Source organism: Pipistrellus kuhlii, unplaced genomic scaffold (assembly GCF_014108245.1).
Source record: "Pipistrellus kuhlii isolate mPipKuh1 unplaced genomic scaffold, mPipKuh1.p scaffold_m20_p_23, whole genome shotgun sequence".
Taxonomy (NCBI): domain Eukaryota; kingdom Metazoa; phylum Chordata; class Mammalia; order Chiroptera; family Vespertilionidae; genus Pipistrellus; species Pipistrellus kuhlii.
In genome coordinates, this window is record NW_023425522.1 from 3,427,379 (window position 1) to 3,451,451 (window position 24,073).

Below are 24,073 nucleotides of genomic sequence, written 5' to 3' on the forward strand. Positions count from 1 at the left end.
TGTGCACACAGGCTGAGGGACAGCCGTGGAGCGAGCTGGGGGTTTGGGGTGTTAAGTCTAGCGCTCCCCGACCCTCCTGGAAAGATGCCTTGGGTTCCCAGGGTTTGGAAATGCTGATGTGGGGGACAGGGCCCCTAGGCAACCGTTTGGGATTCTCCCTCCACATCAGCGTCGCTGGGAGGACTATGTGGCTGAGTGGAGGACAGAGAAGATTGGGGGGGGGGGGAGGTTTGAGATGGGGGAAGGTGGTGGTGGAAGAGGTGCACTTATTCATGGAGGTGAGGAAGAACAGCAGTGGGGGGAGGGGCGGGAAGAGATATGTAAAGGCCCTGGAAGGGAAATATAGGCTTTCTTTGTATTAACCCACTGAGCCAGCCCAGATCTTATTTGGGAAGATTTTGTGTGTCATCACTGAAAACGTTGTTGCATGATCATGAAGCACCAAATCGCTTTGCAACCTTGTACTGAACCCGGGGATTTCTTTTCTCCTCTCGAATCCCCACCATTCTCGCCTCCCGGCAGAGGGCAAGGTGTGCGCTCCCGGTGTTTTCCCCGCGGCCGGAGCGACTTCAGCTCCGGGGCTGCCCGCCGTCCCTGTCAGTCGGCCGCTTGCAGGTGAGCATGAGCAGTAGCAGCAGGGGCAGGTGCCACAGGCTGCAGAAGAACAGCTTCCTGGAGCTCTTCCTGTCCGCGTCCACGTAGAAGCGGAAGCCGAGGTAGGAAATGTACAGGTTGATGGGCAGTGCGATGGCGGGGAAGGTCCACGTGGTGACGCCCAGGGCGGGGGCGGTGGCGGACAGCACGAGCAGCGCCAGGCAGTGGCGCAGGGCCACCCGCCGGCACAGCGCGGGGTGCGTGACGGACATCATGCAGTAGCCCCCGCGGGAGTAGTCTTCCCGGAGGCCCCAGCTCAGCGCGTTGAAGTGCGGGAACTGCCAGGAGTAGAGGATTCCTCCCAGAAGAAAGGCTCCTGCGGAGACAGGGGAGCAGAGCGCGTGGGGGTTTGCCAAGGCACCCTTCCCTCCTGCAGGCACCCGTTCCCTCTGAAGGTACCCCTCCCACCTCTCCCGACGGCACCCCTTCCCACCAGACAGCACCCTTCCCTCCTGAAGGCACCCCTTCCCACCCGCAGGCACCCTTCCCACCCGCAGGCCGCCGGCCCCAAAGGGCTCTGCCCGATTTCACCTTCATGGGGGCCCAGGCCCTGCCAGCCTGGTTCTCACCTCCATGTGCCCAAGCTTGCCAGCCTGCTCTCTGTGACCTCCCCGCCCCAGCTCTCACCTGGGTGGGCAGGGCACTGGCGGGGGAGGGGGATGCCATGCTTCAGGGCTTGGAGTGACACATTTTGAAGCTCCTTGGCCTTCCCCCCACCCCCAAGAGAAGCCCCTGCAGCACAGGGAATGCCTTGGGAGGGTCTGCCCCTGGCGCTCTGTGCTGGGCTCCCGCTGTGCCCACATGACAGCCAAAGAGCATCTTTAAAAGAAGGGATGTGCACTGCTTTGTAGACATAATGCCAGCGGGCGCTCAACAGACTAACGCGTTTCTGTGGACAGTGAGTGCCTCTGGGGAATCAGGAGGCACAGAGGGCAGGTTAGACCACCAGATACAACTGAGTCACACCCGCGGGGAGAGGAGACTGCTCCTTGCAGTTTGATGGGAAAACAGATATTCCTCTGGGCTTTAAAGGAGCCAGTGAAGAGAAAGTGCTCAGAGGCTCTCAGGGCTGGGCCACTTGGAGGCTTCTGAGCACAAAGTCCAAGGACTGGCCATCCCAGCACCTGTGCAGCCTCTGGCCTCCGGGAGGGTTAACCAGGACAGCGTGCAGCTACGCAGCCATGCACAGGGGACAGAGCAGCGTCAGCCATGATGTAGAAGCCGAAGAAAATGGAAGTCAGAGCCCAGTATCTGTCTATCGAAGTGGCTGAGAAGGAAACAGCCCTGAAAGGGTTAAAATCAGACCCAGATGGATTTCTCCCTCCTTCTCGGAAGCCCCCTTCTCAGTGTGCCAAGGGCAGGATTCTGCTTCGCTCAATGCACACTTTTCAGTTATGCTTCTCCTTAAAATAACAACTTAAAAAATCATTTTCCTAAGAGTAGCTCGCTGCTTTCTATGAGAGAGGAAATTGTATGGGTTTGGCCCATGTCACAAATGAAAGCGCTTTGGAAACACAGTGCAGCCTTAATGGACTAATCAGAAAACCACCGCCCCCACAGTTCTACTCGGCCGCAAATGCGCAGCGCATCCACAGACGGAAACAAATTCCTCCCTCATCAAGATAAGGACTCGACCGGAAGACCTGGGTTAATCTGGGCTGTGGGACCCGCCTTCCTTGTGCGGTGAACACAAAGCACTGTTACTAATTCAAAGGCCTGCCCTCAGCCCTAAGCCCAGAGTGGCCTATTTTTATTGGGCCGATCTGCGGTAGCAATGAATATTCCTGTGCGCCCACTGCGTGATGGGTGCAGCCTGGCGCCGAGGCCTCAGCTGACCCGGGAGACAGCATCAGGATTACAGCCCGAGGCGGTGCTTACGGAGAGCACACCCGGGAGGAAGACCAAGTCAGCCTGGGAGAGGTCAGGGAAGGCTTCCTGGAAGAAGCCATTTGTAAAGTGGACCTGAGGATGGTCTTGGAGGTTCACACAAACTGTGTGTCCTCTGTGACTATTAAATGTATGTTCTCATTTTCCTATCTAATTGCAGCACATACTTGCTTTAACTGTATTTGGAAGAAATGTCTGCTTCCTTCATTTTAATCCGTTTTTTGCTGGTCTGTGAATATATGAAACTAGAGGCCTAGTGTATGAAAATTCATGCACTGGCGGTGGGGGGAGGGGGGTGGTGGTGTTCCCCTCAGCTTGGCCTGCCCCCTCTCACAGTCTGAGAGCCGTCAGGGGTGGAAGGCAACCCGGCGATCAGGGGAAGGTAACATGCCATCACACCTCTGCTGCTGCCACTGCCGGCAGCGTAAGCCTCAGCCTGCCCTGGTTACCTGAGCCTCGGTCGGCCCTGGGTGGCTGAGCAGCTGCCATCCAAGGCTTGCATGCACCTTGGGCCGACCCTAGGAGGCTAGAGGGCTGAAGGGACTGGGGACTTGGGAGACAGGAGTATGGAGTGGCTAGGCCTGCTTGGGGGCAGACCTGGCCTTGCCACATGCCTGTGGCCCTGGCGGGGCTGAGGGGACAGGGTGCAGCCATCTTATGGCTGTGAGCACCACCATCTTTGAGGGCAGGGACAGTCAATTAGCATATCCCCTTTTTATTGGCTGTGGGTGCCATCTTTGTGACAGTGTGAGGGTCAATTAGCATATTCCCTCTTTATTAGATAGGATACTGAGAATCTGAAACGGTGGCACGTCTGTGGGTAAGTTCTCCGGAGAACAGCAGTTTCCTGAGACCACGGTGCCAGAGGCCCAGCCACAGGCCACGCCAGAGACGACACGGGAGTCGGCATGCTCACTGCCCTCCACACAGAGGACTCAGGAGCAGGCCTGCTAGCTGTGTGTCAGCAGCTGGGGGCCCTGCTCTGACCCGGGGACAAGGCTCAGCAGCGTCTTCCGGGAGACTGAAAATACACCACAGCCTTCTGAACGCAGAACCCCTGTCAGTCACTCTGCGGGGAGGACCTCCGTGGCCACCTCTGCTCCAACCGGAGTGCTGCCGGCCAGCGTGCTGCTGTCGTTCTGCTGGCAGACAGGCCCGGCACTGGCAACCGGCAACCCAGCTGACCCCTTTCCAACTGAGGTCCTCCGACTCCCTTCTTCCCAGAATGTTCTTCCCAGAGTATCCCTCTGGGCGGGCCCGCGGCTGCAGCTCCTCTCTCTGCTGCCTGGGGCTTACACTCACCTTCCTACCCAGACACCCAGTCACTCGCTGTCCATGCGTGGCCTTGAAGAGGATAGAGAAGGGTTCCCACCGTCGGCTCCCTCTCCCCATGGCCCTCACAGCCCCTGGTACATGCCTGGCTACCTCCGTGCTGGGTGTAAATGGGGGAGGGGCGGCTGGGAAGCAGGGCCTCAACCAGGGCTTGGTGCTCAGGGATCTCAAAGCCTTTCCTTTGAGGTGAGCACAAAGCGGCAGGAAACAGAGGCCTCAGCTGCAATAGGTTGGGGTGGGGGGAAGCGGAGGTAGCCGGCGCGGGAGATAAAGGGGAGAGGACGTGCGCCAGTTTAGGGCAAGGCCTCAAGTCCTCGGTCAGCTCCTGGGGAGTGGCCGGAGTGCTGCCCAGGCCCAAGAGGGCGCCTCACCTCACTGCACTCCTATGTCCAGTGGACACCTGGGTTTCCTTCGAAGGGAAAGAGGAGGCTAAGGAAGTCACCAAGCTCTGATTCCAAACAAAGTGCTCCTTGCCCTTCCCCTCTTACCCCTGGAGGGCAGTTTCGAGCACCTGCGAGTCCAACACACTCAGGCAGTCCCGAGGGACCCCCACTGGCCTGTTCCTGATCGGTGCCTGGCCAGGGCTCGGCCACCAGGCACCCGCTGCCACTTCCTTGGGGGAGGCGCCGACCCTGCACCCTAAAAGCTCCGTCAACTGACAAGATGAGCACGCTGAGGCCAGAGCCGGCCCCTCACCCCGCCAGCCTCGGCTCTAGCTTCACGTTTCCAACCCCCGCCCAGCCTCTGCTTTCGCCCGGAGGAGAACGGCCTGAACACTGTTTGCTGTGCTAACACTCCCATGAAAACATCCCTTGTTCCTCTGTCTTTAAAATATCATTTGTCTTAATTAACCTGAGCTCTAAGGCTAGTTATGAACAAAATCTCACACAAAATGAACACACTCATTTTTGAGTTTGATTTTAACGGGCAGTATTTTAAAAAAAATCTTTAACAGTGCTTCTTGGGTTGAACAGAGTCTGGGAAGCCCTCAAATATTTGCTGGGTGAATAAATTATTTCCATTCTTTTTTCTTATCCTGGAGTGAAGGAGGTAAATAAAGTAAAACAGGACTGAACATTGTGTAGTTTACCAGCTGTAAACTCATCCTCTTTTTGTTCTAAAACCATCCATCTGCAAAATGCCACTTCCTGATAAGCGCCCAAGTCTAAGTCCTCATTTGTACCTGGACGGTGTCTGACATAATGCTCACCACACAACAGCATTTGAACGACAAACCAAAGGTAATTTATGAATCAGCTCCACGAGCCTGTCACAGGCCCATGCCATAAACACCCAGACTGGGGTTTACTCAAATTCAGTAAAACTATAAAATAGAATCTGAGCCTTTTTAAGAAATGGGGATGATGAAAGGAGAGGTGGGCTTGGCAAGGAAGGAAGGAAGAGACTCTAACCTGAAACCCCGGGCAACTAGATAGCCTCTGAGATAAGCACTGGAGAGGCTACTGCTCGTGGCCAGGCCCTCGGGGAGCTGGGTTGTCCGCTGCCCACACTTGTCTGCAGAGCCCCCACCCCCACAGGCCACTCCCTTCTCTGCTGTCCACTGAGAGCAGAATCAAACCCAGTACCTCCACCCTAAGGCACAGGGAGGTGCCTCTGAACACCCACTTCCTTATTCCCCAAGCCCCTGGCTGCACCATTTTCTACAGCGAAGGATCTCCCTTTATCTCTGCCAACTGGATAGTGAGCTCTGCCAGGCCGTCCACAGGTGGGCTGCGCTGCTTCCTCCCCATCCTGACCTCCATCTGATGGCTGGCCCCAGGGGAGGGCTCTGCACAGGCACACACGACCCAGAGGCAAAAGCGACCGTGCTGGGCCGCCGATGCCCTGGCTGTGTAGCCAGGGGAGACGGGAAAGGAACGGGATGTGCTCAGGGACTCGCTGCCCTTCATTTATCCTTCCCTCCCACCTGTGCGTCACTGGTGCTCACCAGCTGCTCTTTCAGTGCCAGACCGAGGCCTCCCGAGTGGGGCAGCCTCGAATACGGGGAGCCCTACTGGAGAGGGGAGGAGCTGATGGGGCAGGAGAGGATGCCAACCCCACAGAGAACCAGCTCTGCACACGGCAAAGGTGAACCAGCCCTCCAGTGGAAACCCGCTGCTTCCTGGGAAAGCCTCCAGTGGGTCACTACCTCCTTCCGATAACATATCAACTCCTCAGGTCATGTCCGTGCTTGCTCTTGTTCCCATGGCTACATGCTCTGTGTACATGCTCTTCCCTCTCCTCGGAAAGCATGTCCACTTCGCAGGTGAGCTCATCATGACTTAACCCGGAACCCGCTGTGCTCCACGGTCGCCTCAGACCGGCTCCCAGCCCGCTGCAGACCCCTTTTCTGCTACGCCTTCGCTCTGTTGTACCTGCCTGCCTCGCCCTAAAGAGGGAGTGAGGCCTGGTTTCTGGGAGGACTGGATTGTAGTAATATCTGTGTCACTCAGTGCCCAGCACACAGTAGGGCCTCAACTGACCCCTGCACAATGAAGCTGCATATGAAGGTGGAGGTCTCAGCAATTCCTAGTCCAGGCTGGTCCACTGAGAGGTGATCGCCCAGCCTCCTCACTCTCTCCTCACCCTCCTCTCCCTCACCACCAATATAGCTCAACGCAACATTCCTCACGGGCTTCGGGCTTCTCCTAAGTGATCCGTCTTGGGAGGTTCAAAGACAACATGGCTTGGAGATACCACTGAAGAGGGATTTTCAAGCAAACAAGTCCCCTAAGATAAGAACTCAGATGAGAGATGTAACTTCTGTGGCTAATACAAATGAGACCATTGGTGCATTTCAAGTAATGCCTCTGCCCATGCCCTCTGCCCAATCCCTGGGTATTTCCAGGAATTCTAGCAGCTGGAACCCTCCGGGTCCTGTCTCAGTGTGGTGTCTGCACGGGGCACCAGCAGCAGCAGCAGCAGCACCACCACCACCTGGGACTTGTTAGAAATGCACACTCCCAGGCCCCTGCCCCAAATGGGAAGTCCTGAGCCTGGGATCCATCTCAGCAAACTCTCCAGGGGTTCCCGAGGCACTGAGGTCCGAGAACCGCTATGTTCGACTTTGGTGAAACCACAGGTATGGACCCCACAGTGCAAACTCGCCTGAGGAAATGGGGCGCAGGCTCACAGGACATCCGTCTGTCCCTCTGGGTGTAACTGTCGTGATAGCATGCGCCAGGCCCGTGCTGTCACACAGCAGCTGTCAGCCACACGTGGCTGTGGGCGTTTGGAACAGGGACAGAGGGACCAAATGACGTCTTATGTTTAAATTGAAAAGTAAAGAGCACATGTGGCTAGTGGCTGCCACATGTATGAGACAGTGCAGTCCTAGGAGATGGCAAAACGACCTAAAAATCGCATTCAACCTCATTCCTAAAACCTAGCAACAAGCATCTTTAAACTTGATCCCTTGGATGCCTACTTCTTCGTATCGCTTCCTCCTGTGAGGTGCCTTTAATAGCTGAAACTCAGCAAATATGTCATCTGTTACATAGAAGGCATTTACGCACTGATTCATTCATTCAAAGATCTGCTGCTCGTCTCTAGTTTGCTCTATCAATATAGTGCTTGAGCACCTTTTGAAGCTGTTTGAAGCATGATGTAAAGTAGCATTATTCTTTCTGTGCCAGTATGATGGGCTTTGGGTGCTCGGTGTGACGGTGCATTAGAACGGGGCAGTAAGCCCTGCCGCGCTGTGGGACCCGCACGCATCATTAAGAATTATAGGAAAGGGTGACAGCTGCGAGGAAGTGCCCTGTGGTAGCACAGCCCTCTCATGCACGCCAGGTCACTTCAGGTAGAGGAAGGATCTCCTTTACAAGATAAATACACATTTTCATTTTGCTTCTTGAAACAAGGCATAGCCTGGCTCTTAGCTGTCCCTCATTAATGAGTTCGTATGTAAATGCTTAAATCTGGATCACGGAAAAATCATACCCCAAACTGCCTTTAAAATATGTCTACAGCAGCTTAGCCAAGTCCAGACCGCCCCTGAACAGTGGGGGCTCCTGCGAGGGGGGGGGGGTGCTTTTGCAAAGCTCTCTCTCTGGCCGACTATGCTGAGGCTCCCATTCTAACAGGAAGCTGCCTGGGAGGGTGACAAGGGCACCGAGCCCTTAGCAAGAGCCTGGGTCCAAGACCCCACACAACTGAGTGACCCGTTCTCCTGACCTGGATTCGAACCCCCCCCCCCCCCCCCCCCCCCCCCCCGTCTCCAATGATAGCTGTCCTGCAGCTGTTCAGATCTGACACTGGTCCCCTCTGGCCTGGGATTCCCAGGATGGAAAAGGCAGCTGTGGTGCCTTGCTCCTTCGTACAGGTGAGAGGACACGGAGGAGGGCCTGGCATTCCTGGCTTGTCAGGCGGGTGGCTTGGCGAAGAGCATGTAAGTGGCAAGCAGTTCTGCCTGGTGTGGAAGGGATGGCACCAGAGGCTGAGAGCCCGAGAGTGCTCACGTTCTTTCCCCGCCTCCCCCACTTGGCCTGGCGGGGCATCCACTTGAAAGGCATGGAGGGCCCAGGAGGGGAGAGCTGGGCTAGCGCGGAGAGGGAGTCTGGACCAAGTCCAGGTTGAGACTCCAGGAGGAATCTGAGCAGGAGTGTGGGGTGTGCAGGTTACTCCTTACATTTTAATTGTAACCTGGGGGGAACTCCGACATCATCTGGTCCAGGATGCCGAACCCATGTGGTCCACCCTTGCCTGCCTCATGCAGTGCAGACAGCACGGCGCACCCCCGAACTCTTTTCCACCAAGCCAGGAGCCCCCCACAGTCTCAAACAACAGCCAGGTGCATGCCGATAAGATCTCATGACCTTTCTTGATCCATATTAATCTGCCCACTGTATGAATGAGGAACACAAACATACCAGTAATTCATTTAGTCCTCAATGTGACGAGAAGGGACCGTTATTAGCCCCGTGGGGGGGGCGGGGGAGGGAATAAGAGGACACAGCATAAAGGGCTCAAGTACGTTCTGAAGGGCCTGGCCGTTAGGTGGAGCTGGGCTCACCCCGCGCCCCCCTCCAGGCACATGCTCTGTGGGGACGAGATGGCCGGAGGCTCCGCACAGACCAGACAGGCGTGTGCCTTCTGGAACGCTGCATCTGTAGGTTCACGGAAGGCCGGCTTCCACAGGATATTAAAACCATCCTCAGAGACAATCACGGTAAAGGTGCAATCATCTCTGTTAGCTTGCCAAATCGGAGCCTCAGAGCTTTTATGAAAAGTTTCAGAAATGTGGCTTACAGGGTAACGGTTTATGGTCAATTGCCTTTTGATCTCTCATGTGAAAAATATGTACTTACATATATTGCAGGAAACCTCACCACTTCCTAAGTGTCGGGCAAAAACACTAATTACTTGACTAATTAGACTGTGAAACTTCCCTTACAGATGGTAAAAACGGGCCATTCACCCCACAAATGCAGTTGTGACATACCGCCAGAAAAATGTAGCAATGTCTCAATGGTTTTATTGTAGACAGCATGAACAATTTAGGCAAACCATATAAAAATAAATGAGAAACTAATGAAAATAGTCTGTTCTTTCAGAGGGGAAACACCGGGTCTGTGGGAGGAAGGAGCTAGTGCCGCCGGCCTGCCAGTGAGGGGCGGCGGTCCCGGGGAGCGGAGCCTGCCAGCACCTCCCGGAGGGACGCCCCCCCGTGAGCCCCCGGCCAACCGACGCGTGCTCAGAGGGCACTTTCCTCCCCTGCACTTGCAGCCGAGGCTGAGGCAGCTCCCTTTCCTCCCCCCTTCCCGTGAGGGAGAAGCCAGGACAACCTCCGTGAGCCGTGCACACGCTATTTCAGCCTGCCCGGCCCACTGCCCAGAGCCCACTGACATGCACTCCACCACCGAGTCCTGCCGTCGGGGGAGGAAGCGCCTCTGACCGGTGCGTGCTAACGCTGCGGGGAGAGCCTGGGTGCCTGCACCCACACCCGCCACTTGTCTGCTGGGCGCGGGGGCCACTCACCAGCATCCAGGCTGCCCGTTGCTGCTGTCCAGCCCATGACGGGGGGGATGGCGCCCACCACGGCTCCAACCCACGTGTTGGCGATGCTGACCCTCTTCAGCGGGGTGTAGCAGCAGGTGTACAGGAAGATGTTGAAGAGCCCCAGGGCTCCGGTGAGGGGGTTCACCCCCCAGGTCAGAAGGGCGACTCCGGGGACGGCACAGCAGGTGGCGAAGGCCACGGCGAGCAGCGGGCTGGAGAGTGGAGCACAGTGGTCACTGTCAGCGTGAACCCCCTCACACCCCCCCCCCTGCCCCCCCATCTGAGGAAGCCAGCTGGGAGCAGGGCCGGCTCCTTCCCGTCCGGGCATCTTCTTCACAGAACTGGAAAAAGTACGAAAAATGCTACGGGAAGCTGCTATGGCAATGACGGCCGCAAACATCATTCTCAACAGTCTACCAGCCTTTTCGAGTAAACTTTGTGCCGAATCTCGTGGAAGACTGAAGTGAACATACACTGGATGTACTAGTTTCTGATAATACGCCTGCTCATTTATTCCTTAAGAAACCTGAGGTCACTCCACCGGGCCTCTCCCTACAGAGGTCAGGCCGGGGCCTCTGCGGACACCTCCCCACGGCCACCTGTGACCCCACCGGCAGGCTCCACACTCGCCCACTGGGAGGCGGGAGTCAAGGGTGTGCAGCTTCCTGGGGGCTCAGGTCTAGCTACGGCCAGTTCCCCGGGAAGACAGCTTTCCCCCCTCCCTGCCGCCCCCCCACCCCCGGGAGGCAGCACCCTCCGTGCCCAGGGATGCAGGGTCCCAGGCAGGAGGGAAGCTGTGCTCCCAACGCTGCCTCGCCAGAAAAAAGCCTGCCTTGTAGAAAAGACAAGTCAGGCTGGGAAGGGCTGAGAGAAGCCTGGTGGGTCAGGGAAACAGGACAGAGAGCTGGGAGGGACTGGGAGAAGCCCCGCTCCCCCTGTATGCTGAGTGCTGGGCCTGAGAAAGCGCCCAGGAAGTGGAGTTGGAGGGAGCAGAACACACAGGGATGCGCTGCTGTACGAGGCTTTAGGTGGAAAGCCCGGGGCTACACTGAGACTGCCCCCTGCACGCGCAGTCCCAGGGAGGGCTTCCTCCGTCCTGGCCGCGGCTCCCAAGTCCTGTCAGCTACGTCTCCAGCCCTCACTCCGCACCCTGTCTTTATTCTGTCTCTCCCCACCATTCCCACCCCGGGCCCCATCTCTGAATCTGCCTGCTGGCCCGCTGTGTCCACTCCTGCTACAGAAAGCCCTATAACCAACCACTTCCTCTCCCCTTTCGCAAGCCTCTAGATTTACCCTCCTCTTCACTGCCTGACCCTTCTCCCATTTTGGGGGGAAGGGGACACCTTCTCCATTGTTAAAGACAAACTCTACTTTTGCTCCGATTTAACCTCCTCCCGAACCTGTCTTTATCTCCTATCTCCACTGTCCACTGACCTTTTGCATCCTCTGAACAGTTACTTTGTTCATATTTCCCCCGAAGTTCTTACTGTCCTTCTTCAAACCGGAACATGCTGATGAAGCAGACTGCCCAGGGCTCATCCTCCAGCCTGGCTTCCTACCGCACCCTCCTCCCCCTGTCCTCTCCCACCCTCTGCACAGGGCTCATATCCCCCCCCCCCCCACACCCCCTCTGCCCAGGGCTCATGCCCCCACCCCTCCTCTCCCACCCTCTGCCCAGAGCTTGTGCCTCCAGCCTAGCTTCCTACCTGCCCTCCCCCCTCTCCTCTCCCACCTTCTGAAACGACTTCTCACTCGGTTCCCAGCTATGGCGTGCAGTGTAGCTTCACAGAGTCAAGTTTAGGATAGTGCCTGTGTTGTTCCATCTCAAGTATACCCAGAACTGAGATGGCTAAAGAGCAGTGCAAATATTATAACTTGTTCTTCTTTCATAATGTGCTTTACAGCTTATAAGAACAGATTTCCCCCTTCCTATGGGATTCTACAAAGCAGGTTTTATTTTGGGTGGGAGAAAAATGTGGCTCATAAACACTTTTATTTTTCCTCAGTTGGACCTTGTGTGTGAAGAAAAGAAAAAAAGAGAAGGTTGTTCATTCCTTCTCCCAGGTCTGTGGGAGCCAGCTGTATTCAAATTGTGGAAAGCCCCCTTAGAAAAGCACACCTGAATCTAATTTATCGCGATGGGCAATTGCATGGGGAAGCTTAATTCCTGACCCTCCTCGGCATGGCAGGAAGTCATGGGGCTTACTTCTGGTGTAAGCCAGCGTGCTCTGGGGCACGAGTGAGAGCGGAGCAGGTGGCGAGGCCCGCGGAGGACACGAGCACACCTCCCGGGGGGCGGTCACTCCGGGACCAGCCCCCCACCGACCGCCGCCCCTGGCCGGCCTGACCCGGAGGGCAGGGCGCCCACACGCCCTGGGCAAAGAAGACCAGTTCTTACTCTGAAGTTTGTTTTCATGATGCTTTATTTTCCCTAAAGCATACCTTATAAAAGCAACATATGCTCATCTTGCAAACACTGAAACTATCAAAAGTCATAAAGAAGAAATTCTAAATTGGTTATTCAGGGAACCATATTGGTTTCTTTCTTTCTAGCCTTTTCTTAATAACATAGCTACCTAAAAAATAACCGAGAATGTACAACCAAGAATGTACTGAATTGTGGTTTTGTTACTTACTTAATTTCAATATGTCTTAATAATTTCCCCATGCCATTAGGAGTTCTTTTACATCATCATCATTAGTTACACAGTGGCCCATTCTATGGCTATACCACAATTAATTCCATCTCCTGGCCCTGTTTGGATACTTGGTATTTTTCCATTTCTTTACATAGAAAAAATGTCGGGACGCATACCTTACAGACAGACCGCTATTCACAGCCCCGATCAGGATACACTCTGAGGGTAAGTTTCTAGATGTGCGATTGTTAAGCCAGACTTCAGGCATTTTGCACGTTTTAGGGATTTGGACTTGCACCACCCACCTACACTCAGGAGGTTACACTGGTTTATCTTCCACGGGCGGCATCGGAGGGAGCCTGTTTCCAGGACTTGTATCAACACTGGGAACGGCATTGAACACAAAACAAAATGAACCAAGTACAGCCTGGCTATGAGACAGTCTTGCCTTCCTGTTATAGATGAGACACGGAGACTCACTAAGGAAATAGCTCGGGAGCAGGACCTGGACTCAGGTCACTCGCTGGCTCCTCATTTGGCCCAGAGCTCCCCCGGGGGGGCGGGGGGGCCCGCACTGGTGCAACAGGGCTCACTGACTCCCTTATTTCTCGGGTCTGCTGTGAGCTGGGACCCCCAGCCAGCTTCCTTTAGCGGGGAGCAGACTCCTATTGGGTTTGAAAGTTCCTGCAGCTCTAGCTGGTTTGGCTCAGTGGATAGAGCGTCAGCCTGCAGACTGAAAGATCCCAGGTTCAATTCTGGTCAAGGGCACATGCTGAGGTTACAAGCTTGATTCCAGAAGGGGATGTGCAAGAGGCAGCCAATCAATGATTCTCTCTCATCATTGATGTTTCTATCTCTCTCATCCTCTTGCTTTTCCTCTAAAATAAAACACACACACACACACACACACACACACACACACACACACACATATATATATATATATATATATATATATATATATATATATATATATATATAAAGGAAAGTTCCTTCAGTTTGCCATACTGTACTATAGCCTGACTTTCTATGGTACCCCTTGAGATAGAAATGATTGGAAAGCACTAAAAAGCCCGGATAGAATGTGGGAGCTGGCAGGCAGGAACCAGGCAGCAACAGTCGTGTGTCAGCAGAGGAGATGGCAGCCTGGGAGACCGATGGACAGAGAGGGGCGGAGGGTGCCCAGGGAAGGTCCCAGGAAATAGTGACCTGCAAACAGACCTGGCAGATGGGTGGGTGGGAGAACAAGGGCAGAGGCGGGATCCAGGCAGGGAGCCAGCAGGGCAGGGTCCACCCGCCTGGAGTGCAGCGTGGGGGTGGGGGTAGGGGTGGAGGTGGGGCAGAGAGCAGAGGTCGGGAAGGCCCAGCCAGACATCTAACATCGCCTCTGGGCACAGGCAGGGCAGGGCCAGCATTTGCAACCAGGGCAAGAAGAGATCAGACCTGCTTTGCTCCGCCTGCCAGCATGATCAGCAATAGACGTGCATCCTCCGCCTCACAAGGGAAATCACGTCAGACATTTCGAGGAGAAAGAATCGTGGCGTGTGTTTATCACATGCTAGCTGAAAGGCACAGAATTCGCCTCGCTAGCTCGTCAATCCACCGTCTGATGTTCCCAAATACGCTGGTGGCGTGGACCAAGGCAGCAGAGAGTAGGCGCCCCTTCCCCTGTGGCTCTTAGACTCACAGGGGTGGCCATGGTCTGCATTTTCAGATTGATTATTTTTGGCTTTACCTTATCTCTCCCAAGTCTTCTTTTCATGCGGTAGATTTTTAAAAATATAATTTTATAATATAATTTTTTGAAAATTGATTTCAGAGAGGAAGGGAGGGGGAGAGAGAAACATCAGTGAAAAGAGAGAATCATTCATTGGCTGCTTCCTACACACCCCACACTGAAGATTAAGCCTGCAACCCAAATATATGCCCTGACTTGGAACTGAACTGTGACCTCCTGGTTCATAGGTCAACACTCAAGCACTGAGCCACGTCTGCTGGGCTTCTGGACAATTTTGTCCTATTTTACATAGCCTTACAAGTTAACAGAGCTTTGTCTAAAATAAGGTAGAGTACAAGAGCTAGATAAACAAAGGGTTTATCTCCATAAATGGCAGGGTTTGTACATAATGAAAATACGTCAGTAACAGAAGCAAATTCTTTGTGAAACTGTAAGTAGGAGGACTTGCAGAAATGATGGTTTTGGGATAAGGAGAAATGATATCGAGTGGATTATTTTTTAAAGTCTGATTTACCACAAAATCTTTGAACAAGGTGGTGATTTAAAGTTAAGTTTAACTGTTTTAAAGAAATCTATTCCTGATACAGAGATTAGAGAAGCTCATTTCTTCCCTCAGGCCAACACAACTGACTCACCAGGGCCAGGGCCAGAGCAAGGCCCGGGTGACAATTGTGTCACTGACTTATGTGGTATTTTAGCTCAATTATTCTTCCCAATCACACTGCTCAGCCCTGATCAAAGCCTCATTTGCTCCCCCTATTCCTAAATGGGTATGGAAAGTATCCCACAGCTGTAGAGAGAGAGAGGAAGGCAGACAGACAGATAGACACACCCAGAGTTATTTCTCCTTTTATCATTTGTTTATCTTTTTAAATTCTCATATGAGGATTTTCCCCCCATTGCTTTTCAGAGAGTGGAAGGGAGGGAGAGAAACATACATGCGAAAGACCACATCAACTGGTTGTTTCCAGGACGTGTTCCCCTGTGGGGATATGGGGCAAACCTGAAACCCAGGGATGTGCCCTTGACGGGGAATCGAACCCCTTTGGTGCTAGGGCTGATGCGCCAACCACTCAGAAACACCAGCTATGGCATTTATTCTTTATTTAAAATTAAAAAAAAGGTTTTTTTTTTTTTTTTTTTTTTTTTCCCCCATTAGCCTTTACCATTTTAATTCCTTTTGCTCCCTTTTACCATGTAAATTCACTTACTTTTCAGATGCTACTCAAAGGTCTAATTTCTAGAGCAGACAAGAAGGCAGGCTAAGCAGGCTACCTTTGTTTCCTGGGCTGAGGGGAGAGGACTGAGCACAAACTTCTGGGAGAACCTAGGGTTCTAGCTAAGTGTGGTCCCTGGACTCACAGTGTAGCATCCCTTGGGACCCTGCTACGAATCCAGGCGACGTGGAGGCTTGCTCAAGTCAGAGACCCACTGCACCCATTACAAGGGTGATGCTGGCTTCAGCTGCCACTTCTGATGAGCTGAGCCCTCCACTGTCACCTGGCTTCAATGCTGACTATGGCTGGCCCGGCAGGTCACCACTTTGTTTGCTTTTGCTTTTTTTTTTTTTTTTTTTTTTTAAATAAATCTTTATTGCTCATATTATTACAAATGTTCCTCATTTGTTTTTTTTCTCCCTCCATTGTCAGTTTGCTTTTGACATATTCCAGGGGGAAGAACACAGGGCAGCAAACTAGTCCTGTTATCAGCTGAGGGACCACAGGCGTATCCCTCCACTTCTGTGCTTCAGCTGCCCTAACTGAATGTGGCCATCCAGCTGAACGTGCTTTGGCCTTTCAAGGGTGAGATGAAGCAAGTGTGGCAAATAGTAGACAACTCAGCCCCTGGGTGGTGGGATATGGGGTTCACTGTACGATGGTCCCCATGTGTCTCCAGAAATGCGTTCATGTTCTTCACCAGCACTGCTATGTGGGGTTGGCACGCAGTAGCCTAAATAAGCATTCTGGATAGGAAGCGGGTTGCTGAGGCTGTGTTCTGATTCTGATGTTCGCTGGGTATGTAAAACTGGGCTGATTATCAAACCTCTCTGATTCTTGGTTTCTCAATGAAAAAGTAAGGGATATATTAGGGCTCTGCTATTTGTCAAGACTGAAACCTTAGTCAAACTGGCTTATACAAAAAACTCAGTGACAAGACCACGGGGGAGGCGGGTTCTACCCTATTTAGCTGTTTAATTATAACGAGTTAGAGTTTAGTTTCTTTATTTGTAAAATAGGGACAACTTACTACATAATAAAAATCAAATACTACTACAATAATGTAAGTAAAGCAACGTAGTGTTCATTTGTTCATTCCTTCAAATTTCTCATTGCCTATAAAGTTAGCCACAATGCTAAGTGTGGGTATACAGCTGAGAACAAAATAGACAGCAAAGTTTAGTCTAGAAAGAAAGGTAGACATTAAACAAATAAACACAAGTATTACAAACTCTCAAATGATAAAATCATCTATCAGAAAGAGAACAGGTGAAATAATACAGAATTATGTATTTAAATAGGATGGGCCTATTTAAAGTTAGAAGTAGGGGCAGATAAACTTAAAATAAATTGTTTTCATTGATTTATTTTTTTTAAACTCAAAAAAGCATGTGTGTGTGTGTATATATATATATATATACACATACTCAAGAATGTCATTTCTCAATTATAAATGATAAATGATGGCTGTGAATTAAAATGGCAAAACTATTTTTATTTTCAATTACACCTTTAAATTAAGAATTTAATTTTATTATATCAAATTACAAAAAAAATAAAGCAGCCCGAGAACAGACAGACTGTCACTTGCAGACTGTTTTTAAGAACCGTTGCTCTTGCACACCTACAGCGTGGTGCGATGGCCTTCATTAGGACAGAGAAATTCATGTCTCTGGGAGCGGCGCTCCCTGGAGTACCACTCCAGGAAATGTGTACAGAAAAGATCAGAAAAGCAGGTGCATGGGGCATGATGACATTGCAAAAACATTCTAATTTTTAATAAAATGGAACAAATGTGTGAATAAAGAAAACAGTTCTATTTGATGGGGGAGGAGGGGAGGAACATGGTGGCAGAAAAAAAAAATCTAATAATTTCCTTGAAGTAAAGAAACAATTTGTATTCATTCACTCACTCATGCAAATAGGTTTATGGCTCATGCTGAGGGTTGAGTGATGACCTATTTCCAACTCATATCCAAAACGGAATTACATTTTAAATTGCGGCATCTTTCCACCGAGCATCAGTGCCTGAGATCCTTCCCGGCCGCCTTCCCTGCCCCAGGCTACCTCGGGAAGAAACTAATAGACTATGAGGGAGGGGAAATCTGTCAACACGTTTCTATGAATTATTTATTCCTCCTTTAAAACACAATACTTCTTTGCTTACTAAACGCCAATCCTTAGTTAGCCTGATCAAAGGGGAATTTTCTATAAAAATTAGGAACAAATGAGAATAAATATACAAGTTTTAAAATTTGATTTCTATTTATTGCACTTAATAAATGTAATTTAAATCACCTGACTTTTAAAATAACTTGCTGGAGAGATGTGGCCTTTCTGTGTAAGCAGCGTGTCAGAGAGGGTGAAGAAACGTTATGATGTTAAGCCAATAAAGCTTTATATTTTAAGCAGCTCTGCAGGTAATTGGTTTACACAAAAATTAATCTCGTACTTCTGGCTCATTATTTCAGCACAAAAGATTTTTTAATTACAAAATAAAATTTCCTTTCTTCAAAAACAAAAGAAAACCCCAAACCTTAATCAAATCGAACTAACTTAACTTTAATTTCATGTGTAAATTTGACATTTGAGTTTTGGCTTGCATTTTTTGAGAAAGTCTACAAAGATAACTGTTCTAAAAACATCTTCCCACACTCTTATTTAGGAATCTTCTATTTCTGAAGAAGTCTCAAGTGATAGGTACTGTAGGCAGCAGAGGACTGATGGAAATTTAAGGAAGTAGGAAGAAAGAGAGGACACAAAAGAAAATTGATTACAGCAGTGTTTGGAAAGCTATCAATTACATAAAAATGAGAGCAACCTGCTTAAAAGTTAAATTAAATGTCTAAACATGTTAAAAAGAAATTCAAGAAAAAGGAAGTATTTTGGGCATGATTATATTCAGAACACAGGGACTGTGCATTATATTAGAAAAACTTTCTTCAAGGGAAAAAACAAAGCAGGTCTGAGCTGATGAGTTTTTTTTTTTTTTTTTTTTTTTAAATGACAGGCATCTTATTAATCTACAAGGGAGATAAACAAATAAACAAAAAAGCTTTGATGACCCTCCACTACTGATCTCCGAGGCCCAGCCTTCTAATTCAGGAGGAAACGATGGGGACCCGAGTCTGTGATATCAATTCAGTTTGCATTTCGGGTCAGCAATGCACAAAGGGGAGACTGGGAAGGCTGGGTTCTCAGAGGGGAGCCTCCCATTATCCCATCCACCCATGACAGAGTCACCTCCAGCCAGCGGTCCAGGCTAGGGCTTCCTCTCAGTGCCTGGTGCTTGCCCAGGACCACCTCCGGAGGCCTCTACGGTCCCAGCTCCATTACTCCTGATGCAAGGAAGCACATATTTCCCTTTCCTGACTGGGCCAATGGCTTCATCCTCTAGTCCGTTTTAATTTACAAGATTTTATGTAAAAAAAAAAAAAAAAAAAGAGAAAAAAGGAGCAGCATCTCAGTTCACCTACATAAGATGCAGACACAGTAACTCCATCTCCTGCGCCCACTCAGGACCGGGCCTTGGTGTAGGGCAGTGTGTGCAAACAGACACCACAGGGCCAGGCTGGCGTAGAAAGGAGTAAAATGGGGCCTACTGAAAGAAAATTAGAGTGGTGAGGACTGTGGGAACTGCTATTCAGGTTTGGCTAGCAGATACCATGGAGAAATGTGCCAAGAAACCCAGAAATCTGGGGCTTTATGTTAAATTTTTCTATTTTTAATGTTGGCAAATGTAGAGCAGCACAGCAGGCCAAACAAAAAGTGCCTCTTCAGGACTTGGCCCGCTGCTGCACCCTGCAGCCCTGGTCCAGGTGCCAGCGCTCCCTGAGCCCTGCACCAGGCCCTCGGCCCCAGGACTCACAGCCTCCCACTTCACCTCCCAACAGTCCCCTCTTTCCTGGGAGCATTTCCGCCTCTTCCCTTAAGCATCAGCCTAGACAGCAGACAAGCCCTCCCAGAGCGCCTTCCCTGGGCCTTTCCCCTCCTCGTCCCCTCCCTCCCTTCCTCTTCAGTGCTGTCCTCTACACATCTTCACAGTCCTTGTACCCAAGACGGGCTCAGAACGTTGCTGAAACAAACCTTTACCAACCATGCAAACGAGAGCACTGTCTTCACTCACAGGCTCACATAACACCGATCAGTGAGAAGAGCATTTGATCATCATGTTACTTGAAAAGAGAAGGAATTAAATATAAGGACATTAGACCAAATAGCTCCGGATTAGTAAAAGGTGTTTCTGTTATGACTTCTCAAGTGGCTACAAATGATCAATTTAGTTACTATATGATAGGTAATTCTTTATATTTATACTAGAGGCCCAGTGCATGAAATTCCTGCATCAGCCTGACCTGCACCCTCTCCAATCTGGGGGGCTTCAAGGGAGCCCTCTCCAATCCAGGAGCCCTGACGGCTTAGGCCCACTACCCTCTGCAGGGCTTGGCCACTCTGTGCCTGTTGCCCAGAGGCTTTCCTCAGCTGGGGCAGGACGCTTGCCTCATTGTGGGCTTGATCCCCAGTTGGGGGTATGCAGGAGGCAGCCAACTGCTGATTCTCTCTCACTGATAATGTTTCTGTCTCTCTCTCTCCCACTTCCTTCCTCTCGGAAATCAATGAAAATATATTAAATTAAAAATAAAGAAGAAGAATGAATAACACAAAGCAAAAAAACAGCCATTCTCCAGATCATTGTCCCAACCCCTTGAAATTCTGCTTCCCAGAAAGTGTGGACAGTTTGGTTCAAGTAAACTCATGGGAGTTCTCTACAGTAGGGGTGTCGAACTCAATCAGAGAAGGGGCCAAAATCTAAAATCCAGCCTAAATCGCGGGCCGAATGGTTTACTGAACAGTCAGAAACTGTCATTGTGATGGAAACGCAGCGGAGTGCAGTGATGACAGCGCAGTGCGGGCCACATTGCAAGGCCTGGTGGGACGGATTTGGCCCGCGGGCCTTGTGTTTGACATGTGTGCTCTACAGGTTTAAATGTTTTTACGTGGGAACATGAATATACACCTGTTGGTTTCTGAGGGTGAGGCAACAGAATCAGTCCATGAGGTCTGCTGTGAAACTGTAGAGGAGTCTGTTTTTGCTGCCAAAGCCAGGTCACCCTTAGAAAGAGGGCAGAAAACCGGAAATGGGGTTTACAGAGAGAAAACAGACAGAAGAGAACAGAGGGATGCTCCCACAAGCACTCTTTTCCACCCAGACAGGCCTGTTTCTCAAGCATCCTCCCTCCCTGAAGCTGGTGAGCTGTGGCCTAAGGGGCCTAAGGGTGGGGGAGTCAGAAGCCTGAGGCAAGAACTGAGGCTCTGACATCACAGGAGAGCTTTCTGGATTTGAATGAGGCCTTGGAGTGAGATCCTTTGGAATGAATCACCCTGTCCTCCTCTTCTCCTGCTTGCTCCCTACCCCAGCCCCTACTCCCTGAGCCCAGGATCTGTCTGCTCCCAGCTGCCTCCCAGGAACACGCCAGGCCCAGGTGGATCCCAGAGTGGGCACTGCTCCCCACAGCAGCACCCAACTCCGGAGGGTGCCAGCGCCCTGCTGCTGGTGGTGCTGTGGTCCTAGGGACAGCAACACCCAGTAATGGCGGGTCCTCAGCCTCTCCCTCCAGACACAGGAGGAAAGACAACCTAAGCAGCAAGCCTAAGGGATAGCCAGGAGGGATGTGCTTGCTGAGCTTCCATATAGAAGGCCACGTGTGTGTGCTACCCAGAAGTCCGCTGGGGGCCGGGGTGGGATACTTGCCTTCAAGCAAGGGTCTGGCCCTGGCTACTCTGCCTCGGGGGCAGAACGCTTGCCTCATGGCTGTGGCGATGAAGCAAGCATTTCGCCAGGCCGCTCACATTGCCTGCTCTCAGTGGTCACCCCTCTTCCCCCACCACTCCCAGGACTGGGGGGACTCTGGAGGGTGGAGGGAACTGGGCGCTGCCATCTTGTGGCTATGGGCGCCACCATCTTTGTAATGGAGTGACAGTTAATTTGCATATCACCCTTGTATTAGATAGGATTTATTAAAATACCTGATTATTTCATGGTTATAAGAAGGGTCATGAGAACTGAAGAACCTCCATCTCAGGATTACTGTCAACAAATGCTCATGAGTCACGATGCTTCAGGATAATCATGAATGCTCTCTCCTCTCTGACCTGACCTGGGAGGAAGATGCCTTTTGGTGCTCCTCTCCTTCACCCCCCATGACAACCAGGCCTGACTGACCTGCACAAAACCTTGTTGTTGACTCATCATTTTGTGGCTCATAACCTTGAATGATAAGGTCAGAGTTCTCTATGTCAGCACCACTATGATTAAGTCGAGACAAAATTTGTTTTTCCTGTCACTTCAAATGACTAGCTAACAGCAAAAACAGAAATTCCTACACTTATAAAATGTTTACGTTCTTATTTGCAATCTATCCAGGAGGCAGCGATGGAGACTGATCACAGCCACCTCGGGAGCAGTGCAGAGTGGCAGCCTGGCCAGCACTGTGAGCCCAGTGTGACTGCCGATGACTAATGTTCACAGCTCCCCTGCAGCCCACAAAACGTTTACATTTGCTTAAGTGCTTACTGGTAAAACCTTCAGTAAATTTGAAAAATGTCTCCTGCAAATCCCTATAATACTTAGGCTAAACCTGTTCTTTGCGTTAATAATGCCAGCTAAATAATCCATTTTATTTTTAAAACTCAATCTTTGTCATTCATGAAACACCAGGTATTGGCCAACCCCAATTCCAAGTGTTTAAATTTCTCCTCTAAGTAACCTTTCACTCTGCCTTATCGCTCTATCTCCAGCTTACAGCCCACACCCAAAGCTCAGAAGTTATGGATCACTCCCATCTGATCCATTAAGTTGGAAAAACTAATGCTGACATGTATTATTTCCCTGTCAACACCGCCAAGCTGAAAAACAGCTAATCAAAGGAGATGTAGAGAAAATAAAGATGATTTAAAATAACAAGGAAGATGGCCCAGCGCAGGCTCCTCCTCAGGAAGCTCCCCCTGGCCAGGCTGTCCTTGCCTGCCACAGGCTCCTCCTCAGGAAGCTCCCCCTGGCCAGGCTGTCCTTGCCTGCCGCCTCTCTCTCTGACCTCCGGGAGAACTTGGTGTTTGTGCCAACTCATTCATTTCATTCACTACATGTTTATGGGCTCCTCCGTCCTGTCTGCTAAGTATTTTATACATCTGGCTAATTTTTTCACTGCGATTATAAGCCTACTGAGCATTATAAAAACAGAACAGACAGTGCTGCTGGTAACATTATAGGTAATCAATACATTCTTAATGAATTGTATTAGACAAGGGAATTATTAATTCTAAAATGTATAGAAGAGACATTAAGCTTTGACATTCTTAAGAAAGATGAATATTAATTAGGATAGACCAGAAAAAAAGATTATTACTTAAAAAAAATACATGTGTAAATACATTACAAATTTAAGTCTGAGGGACTTCAATTTAGATAAAGATGACAGACCAAAATCAGAGACATAAAACAGAAAATTTCCTCTTTGAAAGAATCAAGATACAGTCTAAAGTTCCTTCAAACTATAGGGAAGGCTGAGGGAAGACACATACCCCTGTATGTCTGAGACAAGAGGACGGAGTTAATTTTAGATTTAAGAATTTCTACCTTAGACTGCAAACCATGGGAGAACTGGATGTAAAATGTGTACTGGGGTGAAAGCTGGATAAGTTAATCGGGGCCTGAGACCACGCCTGGCTGAGTGAAGCTCCCCTCTGCAGAGGCAGCCCTGGCAGGAGCAGGGGTAGCCTTGGGTGCTCTGTCCCCACACCCTATCCATCGCCACAGGGACTGTGCACTAGGGATGAAATGTCTGGCCCAAGCTGAGCCATCCCATCTTCTCTCGAAGGCTCTGGAATGGGACAGAGGATTCAGCTGGAAGACCTTGGGGCTCCGGCTGAGGTCACCAAGTTGATGATGCGTCAGTTTAAAGTGAAAGTGGGTCACAAGAGCAAACCAGAGAGAGGATGAAGGGCAAGTACAGAGAGAAGCAGAGGTGCACAGTGAGGGGGAATCAAGGAATGGTGCGCGGACCACCCCTAGCAATCTGCCTACAAGAAGAGAACAGAAGAAAGCTGACTAGTAGATTTCTTAGGACAGAGTGTGGGGCTGAAGAGGCACCGAGAGACCCCGGGGTGAGGCTGAGCTGCACACCTGCTCCAGGCAAGCTGGCCCCAGGTCTTAGGCACACAGAACATAAGGCAAAAACGGGCCCTACAGGCCGATGGGGTCTCACAACTCCCCAAACAGGTGTTAGATTCTGGCAGCTAGAATCTTAGGAAGAACTAGTGGGGATATTCACTTGTACCTACACCTTGTTCTCACTCGCCCTCACGGCCACCCTAAAACTACTAAATCCTTATCCCATTAGCCAACGCTGCAAGTACCACAGAGCTTCCTGAAGTGGAGGAGTTCGAGGACCTGGGTGCTGGTGTGATACATAGGGTGAAAGGAAAAAAGTTACTGGAGAGGATGTAAGAATGGCAGAGAACTGTGAGGTGTCAGACAAACCGCATCTAGGTTTTGCCCATGACTAGTCCTACTATCATGCATGCGTCCATTCTGCCAGCATCGGGGA

General features: G+C 50.8%; 1 protein-coding gene across 2 annotated transcripts in view; it reads right to left on the minus strand.

The window, feature by feature from the left end:
• Positions 1-225: 225 nt before the first annotated feature.
• LOC118726772 (protoheme IX farnesyltransferase, mitochondrial) overlaps positions 226-24,073 on the minus strand; it is a 110,476-nt gene continuing 86,628 nt past the window's right edge. For both annotated transcript variants that reach the window (XM_036451916.2, XM_036451915.2), the window contains 2 exons: positions 9,853-10,085; positions 226-970 (listed from right to left, as the gene is read on the minus strand). In XM_036451916.2, the coding sequence (XP_036307809.1) occupies positions 598-970; positions 9,853-10,085 (606 nt within the window). In that variant the 3' untranslated portion in view covers positions 226-597. The remainder of the gene's footprint in view (positions 971-9,852; positions 10,086-24,073) is intronic.